The following is a 25,768-nucleotide window of genomic DNA, read 5'->3' on the forward strand; positions in this document are numbered from 1 at the left end:
AATATCAGATATTAAAGCAGAATGACGTAGAGGTCTTTAAACACATGGATTTATGATTAAATCCATGATAAAAAAAAAAAGGGGGGGGAATGAAAGACCCCCACTCACTAAGCAGCAGTAATGCCATTTTGCAAGGCTTAAACTTTGGAGCAACGCAAGTAATTAGAGCAGGGAAGTTCGACTTGAAAACAAGGGCGGAGAAGCCAGGCGAGATATCTGCGGTCAGCCGGTCAGCCACCTGGCCCCAAGCGATAAGGAACCCGCAGCTGGCCTGCTCTAATGAGAACCTCCCGTTTGCATAGTCAGCACATGTGCCCAACTTAGAATGTCAGTAATTCACAGAAGAAGACAACTCCCCCTATGAAAGATCCCAGCTTATCTGCTGTAACGTCATTTCACAAAGCTTTTGACGAACGACTGTAAGTGCAGAGTAAGGTCAGGGTCCCTGGCTGCAAAACAGGATCTTTATATCCATAGATTAGGACAGGACATCAATTAACAGGATATCTGTTCCCATACATCTGTGCTGGGAGAGGAAAAACCACCTGTGCCCCTTGCCCCATTCCAACTGACCACTAACGATGCATTTGCTTCTGTAATCTGCTTCTGCTGCCCTCTTTCCTATAAAAAGACCTTCCCCCAGTCTGCAGGCGCGCTTGTCTTCCGAAAGACTAAGTCGCCCCAGGTACCTGTGTACTTAAGTACTTAATAAAGCCTCTTGCTATTTGCATCCGAAGAGTGACTCGCTGCTCCTTGGGAGGGTCTCCTCAGCCTGAAAGACTGCCCACCACTGGGGTCTTTCACTGACCACCCCGACCGCGCTGAAAGTTGACGGCATCGCAGCCTGGGTCCACGCGTCGCACGTCAAAGCAGCCAGCCCTCCTGACGAAACCACAACCGGGGCATCATGGAGGGTCCACCGCACACAAAACCCTCTAAAGATAAGACTTTCCCGTACCTAGTCTTGGTGATGCTTATAACCCCCCCTCGCGCCCTGGGAGGACACTCAGTCTCGCCCCACATTGTGGGGAAGAGCACCTGGACCCTCATAGTAGCTGGTACAGATGTGGTCCTCAATGTCACAACCATGAAGGGACCCAAGAATCTAGGATGCCCACCCGAAATGAAAGCCAATCTAGTCACCTTGTTCCAGGCAGTGGGAGGACCGGTTCCCGGTAACAATGCTGATTGGTATGCCTGTCCGGGGACCCGGAGCCATAAACGATGCTCACATAGCACGGCTAACCAATATTATTGTAACACTTGGGGCTGCGAAACCTCCTCCTGGGGATCCCTGGCTAGCTCTTGGGGAACCCCCCAGGGAAATGATCCCCTACACATAGAATACTGGGATAAGACCCCTTACCCCTCCGGCCCAAACATTCGCCTGACCTTTTCAAAATGTAAGGATCAGGCCCCTGCCCTAACAGGATCATGGGGGATCCGGCGATACGACCCCACCGGTCCAGATCATGGAGCTATAATCACTCTCACTTATGGCTTCACCCCAGATTCTCCATCCTCGTCCCTGGGCCCCAACTCAGTCCTGGGCGACCAACAGGCTCCATCCCCTCCCAAACCTCCCCCAGCGCCAGCCCAACCCCCCTCAGGAAACGCCACCCAGGCACCCTTCTCAACTTCTTCAGCGGAGGACTCGTCCCCGTCAGTACCCACTCCGGCGGTATCCGGAACTGGGGACAGGTTGGTCGGCCTTATACAGGGGGCATATCAAGCCTTAAACCTGACTAACCCTAACCGGACTCAAGAATGCTGGCTCTGCCTACTACCTAGGCCCCCCTATTATGAAGGGTTGGCACTCATGGGGAATTTTACCAATCAGACCTCCCCACCAGCCCAATGCTCCGATATACCACGGCACAAGCTGACGCTATCGGAGGTGTCAGGAGAGGGCCTTTGTATAGGAAAAGTCCCACCATCACATTCACTTCTCTGCAACACCACACTAGCCCTGCCCCAGGGCACTTATTACCTAACACCTCCCAATGGCACTTACTGGGCCTGTAGCACGGGACTGACCCCCTGTGTGTCTTCCTCAGTCTTAAACATATCCTCTGATTATTGCGTGTTAATTGAGTTATGGCCAAAAATAACTTACCATGAACCAGAATATGTGTATGTTCAGTTTGAAGGAAGACCTAGATTCAGGAGAGAGCCAGTGTCCCTCACCCTAGCCCTCCTGCTTGGGGGATTGACTGTTGGAGGCATCACGGCAGGGATAGGGACCGGAGCAACAGCCCTTGCCGCCACCCAGTAGTTTAGGCAGCTACAGGCAGCCATGCACACTGACATAAAAGCCTTGGAGGAATCGGTCAGTGCATTGGAAAAGTCCTTAACCTCACTGTCTGAGGTAGTCCTACAAAACAGGCGGGGACTAGACATATTGTTCCTGCAGGAAGGAGGACTTTGTGCAGCCCTAAAGGAAGAATGCTGCTTTTATGCAGACCACACAGGATTAGTCAGAGACAACATGGCAAAGCTGAGGGAAAGACTTAAGCAGAGACAGCAGCTCTTTGAATCTGACCAAGGCTGGTTTGAGGGACTGTTCAACAGATCGCCCTGGTTCACCACCCTGATTTCCTCCATTATGGGACCCCTAATCATACTACTATTGATTCTGCTTTTCGGACCATGCATTCTCAACCGGCTAGTACAATTTATGAAGGACAGGCTGTCTGTCATCCAGGCTTTGGTCCTGACACAACAGTACCACCAACTTAGACAATTTGATCCCGAGAATAGGGATACCGCAGCTGAGTGAATAAAGGGTTTTATTCAGGATATAGAAAAAGGGGGGAATGAAAGACCCCCACTCACTAAGCAGCAGTAACGCCATTTTGCAAGGCTTAAACTTTGGAGCAACGCAAGTAATTAGAGCAGGGAAGTTCGACTTGAGAATAAGGGCGGAGAAGCCAGGCAAGATATCTGCGGTCAGCCGGTCAGCCATCTGGCCCCAAGCGATAAGGAACCCGCAGCTGGCCTGCTCTAATGAGAACATCCCGTTTGCTTAGGGAAACAGGATGCCTATAGTCAGCACATGTGCCCAACTTAGAATATCAGTAATTCACAGAAGAGACAACTCCCCCTATGAAAGATCCCAGCTTATCTGCTGTAACGTCATTTCACAAAGCTTTTGACGAACGACTGTAAGTGCAGAGTAAGGTCAGGGTCCCTGGCTGCAAAACAGGATCTTTATATCCATAGATTAGGACAGGACATCAATTAACAGGATATCTGTTCCCATACATCTGTGCTGAGAGAGGAAAAACCACCTGTGCCCCTTGCCCCATTCCAACTGACCACTAACGATGCATTTGCTTCTGTAATCTGCTTCTGCTGCCCTCTTTCCTATAAAAAGACCTTCCCCCAGTCTGCAGGCGCGCTTGTCTTCCGAGAGACTAAGTCGCCCCAGGTGCCTGTGTACTGAATAAAGCCTCTTGCTATTTGCATCCGAAGAGTGACTCGCTGTTCCTTGGGAGGGTCTCCTCAGCCTGAAAGACTGCCCACCACTGGGGTCTTTCAGGTCCCAGGTCTTTCAGGGGGTCCCAAGAAAGGCTCTTTAATATGAATCTGATTGATGATCCTGCTTCCTTGCCCCCAGCCATGAGAAATGGGAAGCCAATACCTCCAGCTCCTCCTCTATTTTATCCAATTGAGCCACTACATTGGAAGCTAAAGCAAAGGATGCCAGATGAATGACTTTCTCCTTGACTTTCCTCCCTTTCATCTGCAAGCTCCTTCTGAGCAACCAACTCGGCCTCAGAAGTATTCTTATTCCCCATAGTATGGCCCGACAACCTCTGCAGCCTCTTTCAGTTCTCTTGTTCTTGAAGTGCTTCTTTCAAAGACTGTAACAGCCACTGTAAACATTCAACAACTCTCAAAAATAATGTTAAGGCTTACATACCCCCTCACTGAACAAGCATGTAAGTCCTTACCACTCAGAAACCATCACTTTGAGACTGCCCCCAAAGATACTCCATCTTCAGGGATCCCTGCCTTAAGTATCTATCACACTATACTCTAGATTGCCCATGGCAGTGCACTACTCACAAAGGGCGTACACTGCATGACATATGTGGATGGACGACTGTGTCAAATTCCTTCTGGGGATGCTTCACCCTTCGCTTCAGCTGCCTGTCTCATTCCCCATGGCAGAAGCAATGCTCTTTCACATACATCCTTGGTTTTGCCGTATCCTGCTGACTGTTCCAGCAGTGTTGTGAGGAGTTCTTCTTCAGGGAGACTTAAATAGCTACCAACGGGGTATTCTGCCAAGTTCGCCCTGGGGAACCACTGAATTTACTAGGCATACTTACAGAGCATGGGTGAGAAGTTATAAACAGGAACTTAGGTGGCCATAAAGCAGTTGCAAAGGAAGGTCTGCTCCCATCAATGCATATTGGCTTCCCTATGGTTGCACAGATGGGTGGACTTTCTCTTAGCCTTCTCCCAGCCAATAAACTCTAGTACCTCCCCTATACCCTGAGGCCATGTGCAATTGAGACAAATTTGCATCCAAATGGCTGGCAGAATCTGCTGGAATATCAGATGAAGTTTCAAAGGCCCACCACAGTCCCCTGCTTCTCTGACAGATTCTTGCAAGCACAGACAACTGATATGAAAATGGTGGAGGTTTTATCTTAGAGGATAGTGCTGGACAATGTTACACATAATAATAGGTTTTATTATGACATTTTCATATATGTACAAAATGTATTTGGAATACATTTAACCCCTAGTATCCTTTCTTGTCTCCTTCTTACTACTACTAACCCCCCTTCTTCCCAATTAGCCCCACTGCTTCCATGCTTTTTGGTGTGTATATATGCATGTGTGTGTCCCAAAGAGGAGTTTCATTAGGGTTATTTACAGGAGAATGGAGAAGAGTTTGTTTAGAGGATCATGTGCTTCTTACTACTGGCTAAAAAACCATTGAAGACAATGTCTCTTCATCCCTTATCAACTATTATGTACATGTATGTCTCCAGGGAACAGTCCGGCCCATGAATCCCTCCCCTAAAAACAAGCTGCCAAACTGTAAATGCCTCAACAAGTAAGTACGAGTTACTAACAGTTCATGCATGTTTAATAGATGAGAAAATCTCTCTCTCTCACTGGAACAAGACCTTATTACGTTGCACTGGCTGGCCTAGGCCTCACTATGTAGACTAAGCTAGCTTGTCATAGACATCCATTCACCTCTCTGTTTTCAGTGCTAGGATTAAAGTTGTGCGCCAGCATGCCAGGAGAGAAAAGGGGGACATTTCTGCATGCTCATATTAGTGTTATTTCAAGTGTTCTGTGATTTAATTAAGCAAATACTTCAACCGCATAGAGATGACTCTGAAAGATTCTAAATGGTCTATTTATCTGTGGTTGCACGAGGGCAGAGTGAGCCTGAAACTACACGGGGGTGAGGCTTAAATGGCTCAGCAGTTCACACCTATTGCTGTGCAATCATGAGAACTGGATGTCAGATCTCAGCACCCATATGACAGGTTGAATGCTTCAGAAATCTCTGTAACTACAGCCCCAAGGGCTCCAACATCCTCTTCTGACCATCACATACAAAGATACCACACTTTGCACATATTAGTGCATGTATACCCACAGATACATGCACACATGCATAAAGTAAATCTCTAAAAATACTAAGTGACTCAAAAACAATAACCATTTATTACTTCTCATGATCTTTTGGACCAATTAGGCACAGTTTAATGGATTTTAAGTTCTATGCAGAATTGACTAAGGTCATCCATTTAACTAGACCATACTTCAACAGCCGGAAACTTGCTGGGGCTGTAATATCCAAGATTATTTTACTGACATCTCTAAACATTATAACTGGTAACCTGGGGTGCCTTGGGTCTCTACATGGCCTCTCATTTGCTGGCAATATAGATGATCTTTGTCAGAGGACAGCAGATGGTGTTGGGATGACTTCTATATATGAGCTTTTCAAATCTCAATGTGTGTCCTGCTAATATTCCATCACTTGGACAAGTCATACTGTCCAAGCTCAAGGTCAACACAGGAGGGATCAACCAAAGGACATTATTGCTTGAAAGCATGAGTCACTGGGAGCCACTTACCTAGCAGCTTATCCAGTGCACGTGCACATGTGTGCCTATGTGTGTGTGTGCCTATGTGTGTGTGTGCCTGTGTGTATACATGAGAACTACATTCATTCATTGATTCATTCATTCATTCATCACTGATACAAAGTCAGGCCCAAAGGATATAACAATTAGCAGGGCAAAATCGCTGGCAATAAGGATTACATTGGGGGGGGGGGGGATGTACAATAAAAGAAGATAGAGCTGTTAATTGCCTCTCAGGAGTTGAGTGTGGGCCTCTATTGTTGAAGATGCCACACACGTAGGCCCAGTTTCTCTCTCTCTCTCTCTCTCTCTCTCTCTCTCTCTCTCTCTCTCTCTCTCTCTCTCTGTGTGTGTGTGTGTGTGTGTGTGTGTGTGTGTGTGTGTGTGTGTCTGTCTGTCTGTCTGTCTGTCTGTCTGTCTGTCTCTGTCTCTTTCGGCCTGTGGATCAGGTTATCTAGTTCTCAGCTACTTTGCCAGCATGAACATGCCTTCCTGCCACCATGCTTCCCACCATGGACTAAGCCTCTGAAATTGTAAGCAAGCCCCCATTTAAAAGCTTTCTTTTATAAGAGTTGCCTTGGTTATGGCGTCTCATCACAGCAATAGAAACAGTGACTAAAACAGAAGCTGGTACTAGGAATGGGGCATTGCTGTGACAGGCCTGACCATGCTGCTTATTAGCGGGATATATAAGACTGAAACTCTGGACTAGAAAAGCAGTTGGACGCTTTCAGTGCTGGCTTTAATGGGCTCTCCTAGCAGGAGCAGGAAAAACAATGCTGAGGGCAATTTGAACTGTGGGACCCAGCTCAAGAAGTTTCTGAGGGGAAGAATATTAGCAAGTGGCTCTGATACTAGACTGTTCTTGTGATATTTTTGCAAAGAATGTGGCCGCTTTCTTTCCTTGTCCTACAATTTTGCCAGAAGCTAAGCTGAAGAATTTTGGATTAATGGAACTGGCTGGGACCTGAAGATTTTGGGATGACAGCATGTGCAGAATGTATAAGCCTACGGCCTATAGAAGCTGGTAAAATTTTGTTTGAGGCTCATTCTCTTTTCTGCATTAGTCAGAACCAGCTCCATTTTAGTATTAAAGAGTTTTTCCCTTATTAATCTCTAAGTGTGAGGGAGTTATTAGCTTTACCTTCCTATTGCGGTGATAAAACACCACGACTCAAAAGCAACTTGCGGAGGAAAGGGTTTATGTGGCTTACACTTTGACATCACAGTCCATCATTAAAGGAAGTCAGTGCAGGAGCCTGGAGGCAGGAGCTTATGCGGAGGCCATGGGAGAGTGTCACTCACTGGCTAGCTCTCCATGGCTTGGTTAGCCTGCTTTCTTATAGCCCAAGGACCATCAGCCCATGGGTGGTGATGTGAGATTTCCCTCTGTATGCTATGAATATGTTTTATTACCACTGGTTAATAAAGAAGCTGCTTTGGCCTATGCCAGGGCAGAATATAGTTAGGCTGGAAGAGATGGAGAGCAGGTGGAGTCAAGGAGACGCCATGTAGCTGCCAAAGGAAACAGACACTGTACCCTTACCAGTAAGCCACAGCCTCATGTCAATACACAGATTATTAGAAATGGGTTAATTTAAGATGTAAGAGTTAATAAAAAGCCTGAGCTGAGGCCAAGAAGTGTTGTAATTAATATAGTTTCTGTGTGATTATTCGGGTCGGGGCAGCTGGGAAACGAACGAGCTGTCTCTGTTTACAGGGTGCTCTTATCCACAGTGAAACGTACCCTCCCACACTAATTAAGAAAATGCCCATCAGACTTGTCGACAAGTCAATATTATGGAGACATTTTCTCAAATACAGTTCCCTCTTCCCAGAAAGGCTGAGGTTTTTGACAAGCTCACAAAACACAGCCAGGATATTGTTAGTCTTACCCTGTCAACACTGTAAAATGATACACAGTTTTTAGTAGTCAGATTCTTTCATACTGGATATTCAACCAACTCTCCTCACACACTGAGCTATATTCCTATCACTCTTTTTACTTTGTATTTTGAAACCGGGTCTCACTGAATTGACCAGGCCTGTCTTGAACTCACGCACTAGCCTAAGCAGTTATTAACCCTATGATTGTTCTTCCTTTAGCCTCCCAAGTATCTGGCACCGCAGGCCTGCAGCACAGGGCCAAGCTCACCCTGTGATTACTAACATGCATATGAATAGAGTCTCTATACTGAAAGAGAAGAGGCTAAATCTCAAGTATGTTTAAATTTCTATCTGGGGCTACGTTTGGTGCCACATTACACAAGTGCTTCACAGAGATGCTCGTCAACCCTATTCCATAAAATGATAGGCCTGTGCTTTTTATTATAAACATTTCAAACACTAACTCTCCATGTTATACTTCGATCATCCATATCGATCCATGCAGATCATTAAAACCGAGGAGAGATTAAGAGAAGGATAGCTTTCCAAATAGATTAGGTTAAAAATTAAGTACAACTTTTTTAAAGGGCAGGATTTCACATTGTAGCCAGGCTGGCTTCTAATTCTTGGCAATCTTCCTGTTTCAGCCTCCCTAGAGGTGGGTTTCTAGATGTAAGCCATCACATCTAAGAACATGTAATGAGAAGATCACGGAGGGTTACTAGGATATTCTTCAAGGAAAAAATAGGTTTTCTGTTTATTCAAGATCTGCATAAATTAACAAAGAATGGGAAAACCCTGGGAAGGAGTAAATGGAAACAACTGATGAGTCTCCATCAGAGGTTAACATTTGTTTCCTCCTCCACCAGTCAGAAATCATGAGTGAGGGCCCGACGGCATACACCTGTAATCCCGACACTAGGGAAGCAGAAGGAGAAGGATCTACCTCATTCTCCTCAGCAATAGAGAAATGTAGAGGCCGGGCTGCATTACCTGGGACTGCCGTGAAAGACAAGGGAAGGGAGAGCGGGACAAAGGAAAGGAAAAGAAAAATTATCTCAGTGTGAGCTTTAGATGACTCGGATGTCTTAAACTATTTGTGTGCAGGACTTCTGTCCTCGCCTTCACACCTGATTTCTACAGTAGAAGCAGACTTGACAACACAACTGCATGACTTTTGCTGTTCCTGCCTAGCTGTACTGCTTGTCTGGTGTTTTCCGAGGCATTATTACATCAGTTAAGTCTCGGTCACTCATTCACGTCACTATCAGTGACATTTTCCCTAGTTTACGAGAGAGCAAAAAAAAAAAAAAAAACCACGAGTGACTCGAGGTCACGAAGATTACATGCTGAATGGCAGAGCCACTGCTTTGCCTTAGATCTGAGGTAGTGGTGCGGAGAATGATCAAGGAGAACCAGCATATACAATCTTCTCTCCCACCCATTTTCCCTTCTAATTCTCTTCCGCTTCCAATCATTTAGGCTGTGGTGAAGGACACTACGTTTGATGCCAGAATGAAATTCCAGTCTTGGACATGCCCTAGGGGCTGGCTAGTCTCGAACATGTACATTATTTGAGCTCTCTGGGACTCAGTTGCCATGGTATTACTTCCAACATTTTTATACCGTCTCATTTGACAACATAAAAATGGGATCACAGTACCGATTATTCAGTTTTATAGTTATCCAGAATTTTTGGACTGCAGCTGTAGCTTGAAGGGATGAAGAAAGGGGAAGAAAACAGAATAATTCTTCTTTTTGGTCTGTTCCTCTTTAGACAAGGTCGTACACAGCCCAGTCTGCTGTTAATTCCCTAGGGAGCTAGGGATGACTTTGGATTCGTGATCATCTGTCTCTACCTACAGTGTGCTGGCATTCCACGCATGCCAGCCTGCCCAGATAAAAGAAAGGGAGAAAATAAATCGGTGAACGTTTAGAATAAATATTTAGGGTATGGTATTAAGATAGGCTGAGCTAGAGTCTCCCATTTAGGACCCTTTTCTGGTCTCTCAGAGGACATATAAGATATGAGTGGTTTTTGAAAAGTCAAACCACATTTTGGCTTTTCACTTTTGTTTTGGTGAAAGCAATGAAGTTGTGGGATATACACAGTTGTAAAGAACCACAGTAAAAAGAAGTGCAAGCTTCTTCGTGTACATCTTGCTGCAGTTAGTCTGAAATGACTGAATTCTGATCCCTACTGTGCTGCTAAACAAATAATTTGCTGTCCTGTTGGAATCTGAGCCACAACTGTGTTAAAGGTCAGACGTGGTCAGGATTTTTTTTTAATGGTTCAACATAATAAGGTCAGTGGCTTTTTTACTGACTTCTACAACTAAGGAAATCCTTACCCATATAATTTATTTAATTAATGCCTATCACAGTTTTGACAGAGGTTGGTCTAGTTTCTTAACATTTGCCTATTCTGCCTGTCTCCTATTCTGCTCCAGGATATTAAAAACTAGTGACTTATCTGCAAGGTTATCTATTCTTGGCAAGTGTAGCTCCCCTATAAGCAGTCCTCATCTGGAATAGCAGGCTCTAATGTCTGAATGGAGTAGAAGAAATTGTGCTTTAATAGCAAATGTAGTAAAACTATATAAACAGACATATAAAAGTATATAAACACATGTGGATGAGTGAGGTGGACTAGAACTAAGTAAATTAGTGAAAATAGATGGAATGTTACAAAATAGTGTGACATTTGGGAAAGGGACGGAAAGAGATTGGTAATAGTATCAGTTTTGGAAAAGATAGATAACACGATTGCTTACAAAATAATTCCTGTGATCCACCTTTTTGTAAGGTATCTTGTAACCTAGCCTGGCCTTGATTTTGCTAATCAAGGCCTCAAACTCCCTTCTGATCCTCCTCCCTGTACCTCCCAAGTGCTTCCACTAAATCGCCTCCACAGACAATCCAAATCGCAAAGCTCACTTTAGTGATTTTTTTTTTTTTTTTTTTTGGTTTTTTCGAGACAGGGTTTCTCTGTGGCTTTGGAGCCTGTCCTGGAACTAGCTCTGTAGACCAGGCTGGTCTCGAACTCACAGAGATCCGCCTGCCTCTGCTCTGCCTCCCGAGTGCTGGGATTAAAGGCGTGCGCCACCACCGCCCGGCTAGTGATTTTATTTTCAATCGGGTTGTTAAAAAAGATATGCCATAGTATGAAATACATAGAATGCATAGCATAGAGGTGCTTTTAGAAAATATTTAAAAATATACATGACTATAGAGCATATACTTATTATACATAAAAATGCAAGTATAATGAGCAGCATGCAGACACCAGATCCAGGTTGTTTCGAAAACGATTTCTCACTGTGGGTCCAGACCAAAGTTTGAACGCCTCTAGAACACGCGCCTCCAAAGAATTTAGGCAAGGTAAATTCAAGGTCAAGTGCAAATCCCAGTTTGCTCCCAACCAAGCTAGTCCTTGGAGGTTAATGAAGAGAGCGGAAATGGCGTGTAGGGGAGGGCGTACTCCAGTGGAGCCAAAGAAAAAAAGCAAGGGAGATTCAGGGCTGAAAGTGCTCGGTGCTTTTTTCTTGGTTGGTCAAATTGAAGCACTTGGAGACAACGATTTGAAATGTTTTCCTTAAATAATTAAGCCGAAATAACTTCCGCGTTTCTTGTCCCTAGTTTACAGAGGTGAAGGATTCGCGAGGCTCCTGCAGCTGGTGGCACCCTGAATTGATCCCGGTAGAGGTGTTTATTATCATTAACCGGAGCTAAGAGCGCGGGGCGTGGGAAGCGCGGGAAAGAAAGGACGGGGTCGTCAGTAGGCGACTCAGATCGCGATCTCTGCTCAGCCTACTGGAGAAAGAACAGGAGGTTCTGCACTTGGGGTGGCTTCTGCCGGCACTAGCCTCAGGGCCCCGTCTGCAGGGAGTGTTCTGGGGGTGCTCCCGGCCAATAGGCAACGTCCGCCTCCGCCCTCGCTCAGCCTCAGCCGGGCTCAAAGCAGACGCTTCTCCAGCCCACAACCATGTGACCCACCGCGCGGACCCCCGCCCCCGCCGTAAAGCAGATCCCGCCCCTTTGACATCTCACTGTCCTAGACTGGCTTGCCACCCGGACTCCTTCTGTGGTTCCTCATTGGCCGTCCGGGAAGACAGCGCCCCCTTTGCAACCCCCACCCCCCCAAGCCTCAGGGAATGCGGGCCGGGGCGGGGCCTGAGCCGGAGGGGCGGGGCGACGCTGCCGGGCGCGGGTAAAGGGGCTGCCTAGGAGCCGCGCGAGCCTCCAGCAGAAGCGCGCCGCTTCACCCTCTGCGCTCTTCTACTCCGCCCTCCGCAGTCACCCCGGAGACCAGTCGTGTTAAACTCTCCGACCTGAAGCTGACTGACTTCCATGGCAGCCGCGAAGAAAGCAGTTTTGGGGCCATTGGTGGGAGCAGTGGACCAGGGTACCAGTTCAACACGTTTCTTGGTGAGCCGGGGTGACATCTCAACCCCTGAACTGGGACGCTAGTTGGAGGAGGAAAGGCGGGGTGTTGCTTTCTCAGTCCGAGCCTCTTGCTCTCCTGGGCCCTCGGCTGTTGGGGCGAGGAAAGGAGGCCAAAGAGGGGACCTACCATGCTGGGGTTGCCCAGTCCTGGCCGGAGGGGGATCTTGGCCTCCCAAGACCCCCGCAGCAGAGTTGAGCAGTCTCAGTTTTGATTGTGGAGCCAAGTCACATACCAATGGGGAGATTCTTTCCCCAAGGAGAGTACTCTTAGAGCATCCACACAGAGCCACCGGGGTATGGTAGGGGACAGGTGGTCACACTGACGCTGCAGCGGTCTTCCCCAGGAGCATTTGGCCTGCTAGGCGCAGGACGTCCTTGGATGGAGGGAAAGCTGTGTCACGGCTGTGGGAACCCAACAGAGCGTCCTTTGGAGCGATAGAACGAATAAAGTATTAGCGTGATGATGCATTGTCATCCTCTCCCACAGAGGAAAGACTACTGAGGGGGTGGCAGAAAAAATTAGGAAACAGACAGATTGCAGTTATTTTGCTGTAATCTTTCTTGTTTCTAGAGCTTAAAATTTCAATTCTGATACTTTGCCCATTACCAACAAATACTGTCTACTCTGACTGTGCGATGCGACAGGGTAATTTTCTGTTCATTCAGTAAGCATGACTAGAGTTTTACCATAAAGAGGCACTGTTTATCACTCTGCTGATTAGTTTTGCAGTTAGGAAGGTTAGCTTTCATTTCTTTCTTTTCGCTTCTTTTCTTTTCTCCTTTGTTTTTGGGATGGGGTCTGCCTGTGCACCCCATGATCCTCCTGCTTCAGCCTGGCTAGTGCTGGGATTCCAGGCATGGGCCACTGCTCCCTCACAACTAGGAAACTTGCTCTTGAAGTGATCTAGCACTCAGTTCAGTGAGATCATTTCAAAGTAATTTAAGTAAAAAGAGTGTTCAGAAAAGGCCATGCTTCAGTGGACATTTGACTAACCTGAAAAGTTGATGTGAATATTTAGTGATTTAGTACCCCCTTTATTTCTTTATCAAATATAATTTTTCCTCAATTATTTACTTACTTTGTGCCCTTAAGGGTTGATGTCCTTGCCTGTAGCATGGTAGACAGGCACTCTACCATAAGCTACACCCTCAGCTCTTCCTGTATATATAAAGTGTGTGTGTGTATAATATGTATGTTGTGTGTTTTGTTCAGTTGACACTGCATTGTGCTGTGATTATGAGAAGTCTTTTTTTTCTAAACTGAGAAACTTTCAATCCACTTTCAATTTTAAATCCTGCTTAGTGACTTAACCCTGATTCGAGTACCCAACCACTGTTTCACATCTGCATTTTTTAATCTTTTGATTGCATAAAGTAGGTTTCATTTTGTCTTATATTCATATAAATGTCTATATAATCCAGAATCACAAATCAGAAAGTCTGCATAACGGGATTTGATTAACATATAACCTACAAAATCATTATCATTTTCTAAGCTTATTAAGACCATTAAAACATGTAGACTGAATAACTAGGCTGATTTTTTTTAAATGTATTTATTTTATGTGTGTGGGTATTCTGTCCACATGTATGTCTATGAGCCATGTATGTGCCTAGTGCCTGAGGAGGCCAGAAGGGTGTCAGATCTCCTGAGATATAGACAGTTGTCAATTGCCACCTGAGTGTTGGCAATCAAATGAAGGTTCTTTGGAAGAGCAACTATCTCAGTTGCTAAGCCATCTCTCTGTGCACTGGTTATTTTGAGATAATATCATGCTGTGTAGCTCAGGCTGTTCATGAACCACATAGCATAGGGTAGTCTGAAACTCACAGTCATTCTTCATCAGCCTCATAAGTACTACGATTACGAGCACAAGCCACCGCCATCGGCCATGTGGGTTGAATTTTAAAGCTACATTTGAGCATCGTCACACTTAGGGCCGGAGAGATGGCTCGGTAGATAAAGGTGCTCGCTGCCACTCCGCTGCCAATCCTAACGATCTGATCTTGATCCCTGGGACCTACATGGACTAAGAAACAGCTCTCACAAGTTGTCCTCTCACCTCCACGTGTATGCTGTGGCGTGCACACACACCACACAAAGAAATAGATGGAATAAAAATAATTTTAAAAGATTTGTCACACTAATGGCTGCAGAGGCCAGGTAGGTTGAAGCGGGGTTTTGGGGGGGGGGGAGCAACACACTGGCAATTTGTACTAGGCCAAGGTGAGAGCTATATTGCTAACCAGGAACAAGCTCACTGATGCCAGATCTTCCTTTTTTTTATTTATTTTTATTTTTTTGTTTTGTTTTGTTTTTCGAGACAGGGTTTCTCTGTGGTTTTGGAGCCTGTCCTGGAACTAGCTCTTGTAGACCAGGCTGGTCTCGAACTCACAGAGATCCGTCTTCCATTTATTTTAATAAAAGCTGATGCTTTAGAATCTTTGGCGAGACATTCCTGCTTTCTTCTTACCTTTCCAGTTCTTAAGTGGTAATAACTACTAACTCAAAGTATTGGGGGAAGCCAAACCAAGTATGATCATTGTTCCCAAGTTTGCATAGCCTTTGCCCTATATGAATGTGAATAAACTATACAGGTTTTCTTCTTAGGAGCCTACCTGAATAAGTTTGCCTTCATGTAAGGTCTTCATATTGCTATCTATGTAGTTCAAACAGTCTTTTTCTTTATGTACTGCAGATTGTTTCTGGTCCTTCATGTCTTGTTACTTAAAGACATCTTTTTACATTGATAGAGAAAGAGTTTATCGAGTTCATAATGCTATAATCATATAATGTTAACACCAACCACAGAAACCCTGCCGGGCAGTGGTGTCATACACTTAATCCCAGCACTTCGGAGGCAGAGGTAGTCTGATCTCTTGAGCTCAAGGCCTCTTGAGCTCAAGGCCAGTCTGTTCTACAGAGTGATTTCCAGGACAGCCAGTGCTACACAGAGAAACCCTGTCTTGAAAAATAACATAAAAACAAACAAGGGGTGATGGTGGCGCAAGCCTTTAATCTCAGCACTTGGGAGGCAGAGGCAGGTGAATCCCAGTGAGTTCGAGGCCAGCCTGGTCTACGAGAGCTAGTTCCAGAAGAGGCTCCAAAGCTACAGAGAAACCCTGTCTTGAAAAACAAAAAATAAAAAAACAAAAACAAAAAAACCCACAAATTAAAACCAAAACAAAAACAAACAAGCAAAAATTATGTTTCATACTGAATGTTGCTCATTGGTAGAGCACCTACCTAGAATATATAAGGCCCTAGCAAGATACCTGGTACTGAAAACAATATTTGACTGCAGTTATTAGGTGCTCTATTAGCACTATAATAATGTTCAATTTCAGAAGATTACTCCCTGCTGGGAAGAAGTTAATTAAAGTCAGATGTGGTATCTTATACTTTTTATTTTTAGATTTATTTTTATGTGTGTGTGTGTGTGTGTGTGTGTGTGTGTGTATTTCACATGTATGTGTTTCCCTTTGGAAGACAATGAGACCCTTGGAGTTGGAGTCCTAGGCATTTGTGAGCTACATGATACAGGAGCTCGAAACTGGAAGTTGGGTCTTCTGGAAGAACCCCCAAGCCATCTCTCCGGTCCTGGCGGTGCACACTTGTAAATGCCAGTAGGATTATTGAGCTGGGCTACCTGGTTCTAAGTCAACCTGAGCTACATAATGAGACCATGTCTTAGGAAACAAAAGTGAATAAATAATAAATGACTAAAAACAAATGTTAATCGGTAACATTATCTGTTCCGTAAGAAACAACTATGAAATAATGCTTGAAAGGCCAAGTGGGTTACTTGGAATCCTTGGGCATGGTTTAGCAAGATAGTGTTTCCTTTGGTTGTAAAAATTTCCTGGGGAATGCAGATAGAGTTGACTTGCTGACTAAGTGCTTTGGTCACAAGGTGATTCCTTGGGCTTGTTCCTATATTACTCTTCCACGTTGTAATGATGATGCAAAGATAATGGTTTGCCTTCTTAGATAAGGGTGCAGTGTGTAGGAACTGTTATAGGAAGCACAGGAAGGTAAAGAAATTTACACAATCTCATTAGTCTTGATTTAATTTGCATATTTAAGTTATTGGAGGCCAATAACCTCCTTAGCTCTCTTTTTTCTTTTTCTATTAGCAAAATCTTTATTTCTGCTCTTTCATCCAATGTGAATCCCCCTTCCTCTGTACCCATGTCAGTTCCTTACGGTTCTATTCGGCCTGTAAATAGCAGTTCAATAGCCATCCATCTCTTTCGTTTCCCTCAAACCCTGAACCACAGCTCTCTCTTCCACTAACAGGTTTATTTATTTTTGTGGTGCCGAGGATCAAATGCAGGGCCTCATACATACCAAACAAGCATTAAACCATTGAGTCCCTCACCCCAACCCTGGATGGTTCTTTCTATACTACTCTCAATGGCTCTTTTTTTTTTTTGGCCTGTGTTTGTAATTCTATACCTACTATATTGAAAGAAGCCACCTTACAAGCCCTGTTCATTCTTGTATTCCTTAAAAATTTTCAGTCATCAGTGTAGAAAATGAACGTGTTTTGCTGTCCTACCTGCAGGTATACAATAGCCTTCCCGGCTGTTATGTAGATTTTTATTTTTCTTTAATACATCAGCTGACTTTTAATTCTGGTTTTCTTTTCTTTGTCAATAATGTGTAAACTTTCTCTGTCTCACTCTCTGGTTTGAGACAAAGATCATGTCTCACTTTATAGCCTAGACTGCAGTATAGCCAAACTTGCTGTAATCCTCCTGTTTTGCCTCCGGATGTTTGGATTACAGATGGGCTGCCATACCAAGCAAACAAAACAAAACAAAAAACTCAATTCAGATTGGATTAATTTCTTTGATTTTAGTAGTAGAACTTCCGTTTTATTTACATTATTTTTCAAGTATAGGTGCTTTGCTTGCACGCATGGATATGTGTACAAATTGTGTGCATGCAGTGTCTAAGGACGCCACAAGAGGTTATGAGTCCCTTGAAACCAGAGTTACAGTTGGTTGTAACCCGCTATCTGGGTGCTAGGACTCGAATCAGGGTCCTCTAGAAGAGCAACATGTGTTCTGAACCACTGAGCCATCTCTCACGGAAAGTCAGAGGACAACTTATCTGAGTTACTTTGCTGTTTATTTGTTTGTTTTTGAAAAATTTATTTATTTTTATTTTATGCACATCGGTATTTTGCCATGGGTGTTAGGTCCCCAGGAACTAGAATTAAAGATAGTTGTGAGCTGCCATGTGGGTACTGGGACTTGAACTCAGGTCCTCTAGAAGAACAACCAGTGCTCTTAACTGCTGAGCCATCTCTCCAGCCCCCATATTAGTTTTTTTTTTGTTTTTTTTTTTTTTTGAGATAGGTTTTTCTATACAGGCCTAGCTGTCCTGGAACTCTCTCTGTAGACCAGGCTGGCCTCAGCTTCAGAGATTCTCCATAGTTCTGGGATTAAAGGCTTGCACCACCACCACCTGACTTGAGAACCACTTCTTTATTTCCTCCTTATAGATATGGAGAATTGAAGTCAAGTCATTGGGTTTGGTAACACACACCTTTACCCACCGAGCCATTCCTTCCACCCCCATGTTTATTTCTTTATCAGATTGTCAAAGGATTAAGTTTTGGGGTCCTCCGCAGATGTTTTGTGCTAGAGGAAAATTCCCAGCTTGTCTGCTAGGAAAGTGAACTTGTGTTGGCACACAAGCTGCAGAGTAGGAACTTCTTGGAAAGAGAATTAGTGTAACAGGTTTTCAGGAGGGGCAATTTCTTTGTGAGAAAAAAAGCTTCAGTCTAGGCAGTCAACTTCCTTCTCTACCTGGTAACTTAATTTTTTCCATTAAGTCAAATGTTTACAAAGAAGGTTTGGAGAATGTTGGGACTTGCAGTATGTCAAGACAGCATTGAAGACTTTCCTAGGCTTATGTCATTTGATGGGATTTAGATAGGACTCAGGGAAGCCACCTTACCTGGGTGATGAGATCTCGGCTGAGGATTTGAGGATCGGGGCCCAAGGTCACATAATAACTGGTAGAACAAGAATTCAAGTCCAAGTCTCTTTACACTCTGAGGTAGCTTATACTAACTACTGCCTGGAGACTAGAGAAGAGAAATTCAGTAAGGACCCAGCCAGTCAACTTCCAGTTTATAAGATTATAGCCATACGTGAATGTTCATCAAGAAAAATATATTCTTACAAATTGCTTTCACAATGCATGAATAAATACTGCTTTGCATAAGTACTGCGGGTTATGATCACTTGGTGAGTCAGGTTCAGTGGGCCCTGGGCAGGGCTCAGGTGTGTCATCGTGGATAATGTTGTGTAATCATTTTGTTCCAACAGCTAGTGAATATGAAGAATGACAGGAATTGTAGTTGTTTGCTTACTTTGGCAGGAAACATTGCCGTGGCCCCAGTTGTCTCCTTATACTTAGAGATTTAGAGATCTCAGAAAGCTTACGGATAGATTTCGCCTCCCTCCCTTCCTCCCTCTCCCCCCTTTCTTTTTTTTTTCTTTTTCCTTCTTATTCAACACATCTGTTTTTGTTTTCTTGAGACAGTCTTACCACTGGAGCCCATGCTGGCCTGGAACTCATTGTGTAGCCTAGGCTGGCCACAGACATACGGCTTTCTTCCTGCTTCTCCTTCCTAAGTGCTGAGATTACCGGAATGAACCTCCATGCTCAGCTTTTAAGAGCTTTCGATTTTTGTACTTGAAGGCCCGAGCCATCTCTTGTTTTCTTCCCTAAAGGGACACAATAGTTATTTACTGTACATGAACAAGCACATGAATCAACACGAGCATCCGGGGACTGAGATGTGTTGACGGAATGAGAAACTTGGGAAATTTAAAATTTGGCCACTAGCTATATGTTAGATATCTGCATATGTGCTGAAATAAAAATATTTGTGGCACTGGGGACCAAGCACTGGGCTTGTAAATGCCACATAGGACCTATACTGCAGAGCTATATGCTTTGCTTTACACATTTGTTGTTGCTGTTTCAGATGATATTCTGCATCTCAGGCTGCCCTCAGACTTGCATGTAGCCAAGGGTGACGCCTGATCCACCTGTCTCCACTTCCCAGGTGACGGGATTGCAGATGTGTACTACCACAGCCAGCGTACAATTGCATTAAACTTTTATCACACATACACACACACACACACACACACACACACACACACACACACACACACACACACAGAGAGAGAGAGAGAGAGAGAGAGAGAGAGAGAGAGAGAGAGAGAGAGAGAATGTGTGCACCTGCAAAAGTTCATTCCCTCGTTTCATCATGTGGGTCCTGAAGATTGAGCTCAGGTGTCAGGCCCGGCAGCATGGACCTTTCCACCTGAGCCATCGTGTCAGCACAGTGTCACTTCAAAATACTTTTTATTTTACACGTATGGGTGTTTTGCCTGTACTGTATGTGTACCACATGTATGCCTGCTTCCCACAGAGGTCAGAAGAGGGCATCAGGGGCTGGAGAGATGGCTCAGAGGTTAAGAGCACTGACTGCTCTTCTATTGGTCCTGAGTTCAATTCCCAGCAACCACATGGTGGATCACAATCATCTGTAATGAGATCTGGTGCCCTCTTCTGGCATGCAAGCAAACATGGAAGGAATGTTGTATACATAATAAATAAATAAATCTTTTTTTTTTTTTAAAGGGCATCAGATCCCCTGGAACTGGAGTTAGGGAAAGTTGGTACATTGTTGGTGCTGGGACTTGAACTCTGTCCCTCTAGAAGAGCAGGTGCTCTTAACCACTAAGCCATTTCTCCAGTTCCTGTTTTTCTTTTTAAGACTTTATTTTACTTTTGTATGCATGTATCTGTATATGTGTGTCTGTGTGCGTGTATAAACACGTGTGCTGGTGCCTATAGAGGCCAGAAGAGGATGACAGATCACGTGGAGCTGCAGCTACCCCATGTGAATGCTGGAATTAGAACTCTGGTTCTCATGGCTAGAGACCCAGTGCTCTTAGTTACTGAGGCATCTCTCTAGGCCCCCATTTCATTCAAAATGTTTTAAAATGACATTTTATTTGGTGAGGGTGTGTGTGTCTTTGTGTGTGAAGGTCAGAAAACAACTTGCCAGGGTTGGTTCTTTCCTTCCAGTATGTAAGTCCCAGGAATCGAACTCAGGTCCCCTGGCTTAGCAGCAAATGCCTGCCTGTACCTTATGACAGTTCTCACTGGTCCCTACAATTTCTTTTTTCTTTTCTTTTCTTTTCTTTTCTTTTCTTTTCTTTTCTTTTCTTTTCTTTTCTTTTCTTTTCTTTTCTTTTTTTTTTTTGTGACAGGCTTTCCTTGTGGTGTTGGAGCCTGTGCTGGAACTAGCTCTTATAGAGCAGGCTGGTCTCAAACTCACAGAGATACATCCGCCACTGCCTCCCAAGTGCTGGGATTAAAGGCATGCACTACCACTGCCCAGCTTTTTTTTTTTTTTAAGATTTATTTATTGTGTATACAATGTTCCTCCTGCATGTACACGTTCATGCCAGAAGAGGGCACCACATCTCATTACAGATGGTTGTGAGCCACCATGTGGTTTCTGGGAACTGAACTCAGAACCTCTAGAAGAGCTGCCAGTGCTCTTAACCTCTGAGCCATCTCTCCAGTCTCTTATAATTTCATTTGTAGCAAATGATATGATGGGATATGTCTGTAATCATATGATACCAAGGCAAAAAGATTGCAAGTTGGAGGCCAGCTTGGGCTATGGAACCAGACTTTGTCTAAAAAAGAACTAAGGACAGGAAGAAAGAGAGAGGGAGAGGGAGAGGGAGAGGGAGAGGGAGAGGGAGAGGGAGAGAGAGAGAGAGAGAGAGAGAGAGAGAGAGAGAGAGAGAGAGAGAGAGAGAAGCATCCTAATTTATATGCTATTTCTGTGGCCTTAAGCCATTAAACCTTTCCTTGTCAGTTTTGCAATGTAATATATTTGTGGCTAGTATTTTTATTTTGGGTCATCCAAGTTTGTGTAAATATGTAAAATGGTTTTCTCATTCCATTTAGTATTTTATTTTGACACAGGCTGGCCTCAAACTGACCATGTAGTTGAGGGTGATCTTGAGCTGCTAATCCACCTGCTCTGTTGCTGAGGCTGCTTGTTCATTTCTGGCTGCCCAGACCATGAAATAATCACACAGAAACTTTATCATTTGCAATACTGTTTGGCCAATAACTTAAGCATATTTCTGGCTCACTCTTATATCTTAAGTTAACCCATTTCTGTTAATCTGTGTATCGCTATGCGGCTGTGGCTTACTAGCAAGGTTCTGTCTGGTGTCTGCGTCTGGCGGGGCTACATGGCTTCTGCTTGACTCCGCCTACTCTCTCCTCTATCTGCTTGGAACTCCTGCCTTGCCCTATTCTAAGCCGCTGGTTGAAATAGCTTTATTCATTAGCCAATAAAAGCAACACATAGACAGAAAGACTTCCCACACCATTCCCCCTTTTCTGTTTAAATAAAAAGGAAGGTTTTAACTTTAACATAGTAAAATTACATATAACAAAACAGGTATTAAGCAAGAATTATAGTTATAATATTTATATCTGCTTTATCTTTTATCATAACTAAGGAAGGAAAACTATAATTATAACTACCTATTCTTCAACTACATGAAAGACTCCAGAAGGATATAATATTACTTAAGTAAACAGGAAGTGCATTGTAAGCAACTTCCAAAACTCTAGAATTGACAAAGACATCTCGCTGCCTGAACAGCTGCCTGAACACTGCTGTTACAGAACTCAAAGTTCTGTAACATGGGTTTCTAGTCTTCAGGTTACAGGCCCAAAGTATCCAGCAGAAACAGGACACAGAAGAAAGCAACTGATGGACTTTGCCATTACGCGGCAGAACAGACCTTCGGATTTCCTGTTTCATTTTCTTAGAGACATACGCTGGACCATAATCTGTCTTTATTTGTGCAGGTATACCCACAATACCTCCAAACCCGAATAGTGGGCTTGTAGTTATATGCCACCACACCCGGCCTACATTCATGAATAATTTCTTATCACGTAGTAAATTTTAGAGTACCATAAAAGAGTAGGCTGGTGGAAGGGGTGTGTGGGCAGGAAAATGAATGTGCATACTTATGGCACAGCTAAATTAGTCTTCGATGACAGAGGCAAAGCTGCAGGGCACTTAGGAAAGCGAGCATGTAATCTTTCTTAGTCTTTACAAGTCAGCGAACGTATACACCAGTATGTTTCAGCAGATTATTGTAAAACTTTTAAAATCATAATTTTGATTCTGTGGTTAACATCTCTGAAATTGAGAGGCGATTTAATTGTAGAGGTAGAATAGAGATCTGTAACTTTTTAAAAACGTTGAGAGACTGAGTCTTACATAGCCCAGCCCTTTGAATTTGCTGTAGTCAAGACTGGCTTTGAACTCAAGAATTTGCTGCCACCACCACCCAAGTGTTAGGATTACAAGTGTGTGCCACACTGCTCAGTTCAGATCTCAGCCCATCTAATTCTGCTTTTAGCATTTCTAGGTAATGCCGTAAGCAGAATAAAAAGATAGAAGCAGGAGTAACGAATATAGCGCTGGAAATGGCCATTGGATATATACTATATCTGCACTGCACCAAAGTCTTTTCTACATTAACTTTTATTTTTATGTACATGAGTTCAGGCTAAGACTTACTCTATAGCTGCAGATAACCTCGAAGTTCTGATTGTCCTGGCTCTGTTGCCTGAATCTAGAGTTTACAGGTATGTATTACCATTCCTGGTTTATTCCATGTGGGGCATTGAATATGGGGCTTTATGCATTGTTAGCAAACATTCTGCCACTCCAGCTCCATCCCCAGCCTATGCATTAACTTTATTTTCTGTGCTCTCTTTCTTTTTTTACTTAAAAAAAAATTGTGTAGGGCAGTGGTGGCGCATGTCTTTAATCCCAGCACACAGGAGGCAGAGGCAGGCAGAACTCTTTGAGTTCGAGGCCAGCGTGGTGTATAAGAGCTAGTGCCAGGACAGGCTCCAAAACTACACAGACAAACTCTGTCTCAAAAAAAAAAAAAAAAAAAAGAGAGAGAGAGAAACAAACAAAAATTATGTGTATGGATGTATGGCCTGAATGCTTGGTGCCTAAGAAGGCCAGAAGATGGCATCAGATCCCCTGGAATTGGAGTTGGAGAGGATTGTGAGCTTACTATGTAGGTGCTGGAAACCAGATTCTGTTCTTCTTCTCAAAGAGCAGCCTATGCTCTTAACCACTGAGCCATCTCTTCAGCCCCACATGCTTACTTCAATAATGGAAATAAAAATCAGGACCCAGGCAAATAAATGATTTACCACTGAATTATACCTATAGCCTCTTCAGAACAAAATCCAGAACTGAGACATGATACCTAGAGATAAATGATTTGTTTGTGGTTAGTTTGGGACAGGGTCTCATTTAGCCCAGTATGGCCTTAAAAACAATACATAGTCAAAAATGACCTTGAATTCCTGATCCTCCTGCCTCTAATTTTCAAGTTCTGAGATTTTAGATACAAACTACCAACCATATCTGACTATTTTATTTTATTTCATTTTTGGTGTTTATGTATTTCATTCATTTATCTTTGTTTGTTTGTTTATGGAGACAAGGTCTCACTGTTCTCAGTATATAATCCAGGCTGCTCAAATTTAATAGAATCATGGTTTAGCCTCCCAAGAACTGGGTTATAGATTTACAGGCATGATCCTCCATGCCTAGCTTTAGGTTATTTTTATTCAGACTTAAAAAAAAAACCAAAATATCTTAATGTTTAGCACACCTTAAGTCGGCCTAGAAGTCTCAGACTCAGTGTGCTGGAATTACAATCATGTGCCACCATGACCACCTATTCTCAGATGGAAAATTCGTGAGGCTCAGAAAAAAATGAAAACCAAACAGCTGACGTGGGCAGGGTTGGAGCGTAACGTCTCCAAGCCTTGTGTGCCTCCAGGCCCTATGCTTTTTTTAAAGCCTCTGAATTATGCCAAACCTGAAGTTCTTGTCTGCTTCTCTGGCGCACGGGAAATTCTGGGAATATGTATTTCTTTAAACGGATGACCTGAAATAGGAACAGCTGGGTGCTGGGCATCCATACCCTGAACCAGAGCAACATCTTCAATGAGCATTGTTTAAACTGAAACCTGCCATCTGGCTCCATTTTTCCTGTCCTGCAACTGTTGCACTTACCCTCTTTGTCTTGTGAATGCTGTGTACACATGCCAGCCTGCCACGTGCTACGTCCTTTCTGGATGCTTCACCTTTCCCCATTGCAGCCTCAGTACTTAGATTTCAAGTCTCTCAGTACCAGCTGCTGCTGCTTTCCCGATGGAACCCTCCACGTGTCATACTTATTGCTATAGGGTCGATAAGCTTTGCCCCCTCTACTTCCATCATAGCGATAGAGAGTATTATGTCTTCTCGCCCACCTGGACACCCCACTCACATGCACTTCCTGCCCCACGTGACGACATTTCTGCTCAACCAGATTAGAGGTTAACTCTTCTGGGATCTCTTACCACTCCCACGTGTCTGGATGAGATGTGTCTTTTTCTCTTCATAGTCCTAGCAATTCTATGTGAGAAGATTTCTCCTTATCACTACGATGGAATAGATGGTAAAAAATGATACTTGTTAGTATGACGTCAGAGTAGGAAAGGACTGTGCCTTAGGGTTACTATTGCTGTGATTAAATACCTAATCAAAGCAACTTGGGGAGCAAAGGGTTTATTCAGCTTGTCCTTCCATGTCACAGTTCATCATCAAAGGAAGTCAGGACAGGAGCTCAAGCAGGGCAGGAACCCGGAGACAGGAACGGAGGTGCAGAGGCCATGGAGGGGTGCTTCTTACTGGCTTGTTCCTCATGGCTTGCTCAGCCTGCTTTCTTATAGAACCCAGGACCACCAGCCCAGGGATGGCCCCAGCCACAATGGGCTGGACCCTTCCCCATCAATCACCAATCTAGAAAATGCCCTACAGGCTCCCCAACAGCAGATGTTATGGAGGCATTTTCTCAGCTGAGGCTCCCTACCCCCTGGTTACTCTGGCTGTGTCAAGTTGACATAAGACTAGCCTGCATACACTGAAGAGCTACTGTTCCTTAACTCTTCGTCAGTATTGCCCAGTGTGGCTCTCACCTGGTAAATATGAGTGCAGTGTATTGGAGCCGTGGGTTCCGGTTGGTAATGTCTTCTGGCATTCATCTTAAAACTCTGTTGTCACTTGATTTTTTGAAGAAATTGAAGATGAAAGCTGAAGATCAGATGGGATCTGCAGGTAGGATCTAATCTGCGGGCTCAACTGGAG

The 25,768-nt window shown here is 44.1% G+C and overlaps 1 protein-coding gene across 5 annotated transcripts in view; it reads left to right on the top strand.

Annotated features, from left to right (window-relative positions):
- Positions 1-12,214: 12,214 nt before the first annotated feature.
- Positions 12,215-25,768, top strand: part of LOC121441611 (glycerol kinase) — an 81,306-nt gene continuing 67,752 nt past the window's right edge. For all 5 annotated transcript variants that reach the window (XM_041642819.1, XM_041642823.1, XM_041642820.1 and 2 more), the window contains exon 1: positions 12,215-12,440. In XM_041642819.1, coding sequence (XP_041498753.1) covers positions 12,363-12,440 — 78 coding nt within the window. In that variant the 5' untranslated portion in view covers positions 12,215-12,362. The remainder of the gene's footprint in view (positions 12,441-25,768) is intronic.

This window comes from Microtus oregoni, unplaced genomic scaffold (genome assembly GCF_018167655.1).
Source record: "Microtus oregoni isolate MIOR12 unplaced genomic scaffold, Mior012 000079F_ref0000094, whole genome shotgun sequence".
NCBI classification, from domain to species: domain Eukaryota; kingdom Metazoa; phylum Chordata; class Mammalia; order Rodentia; family Cricetidae; genus Microtus; species Microtus oregoni.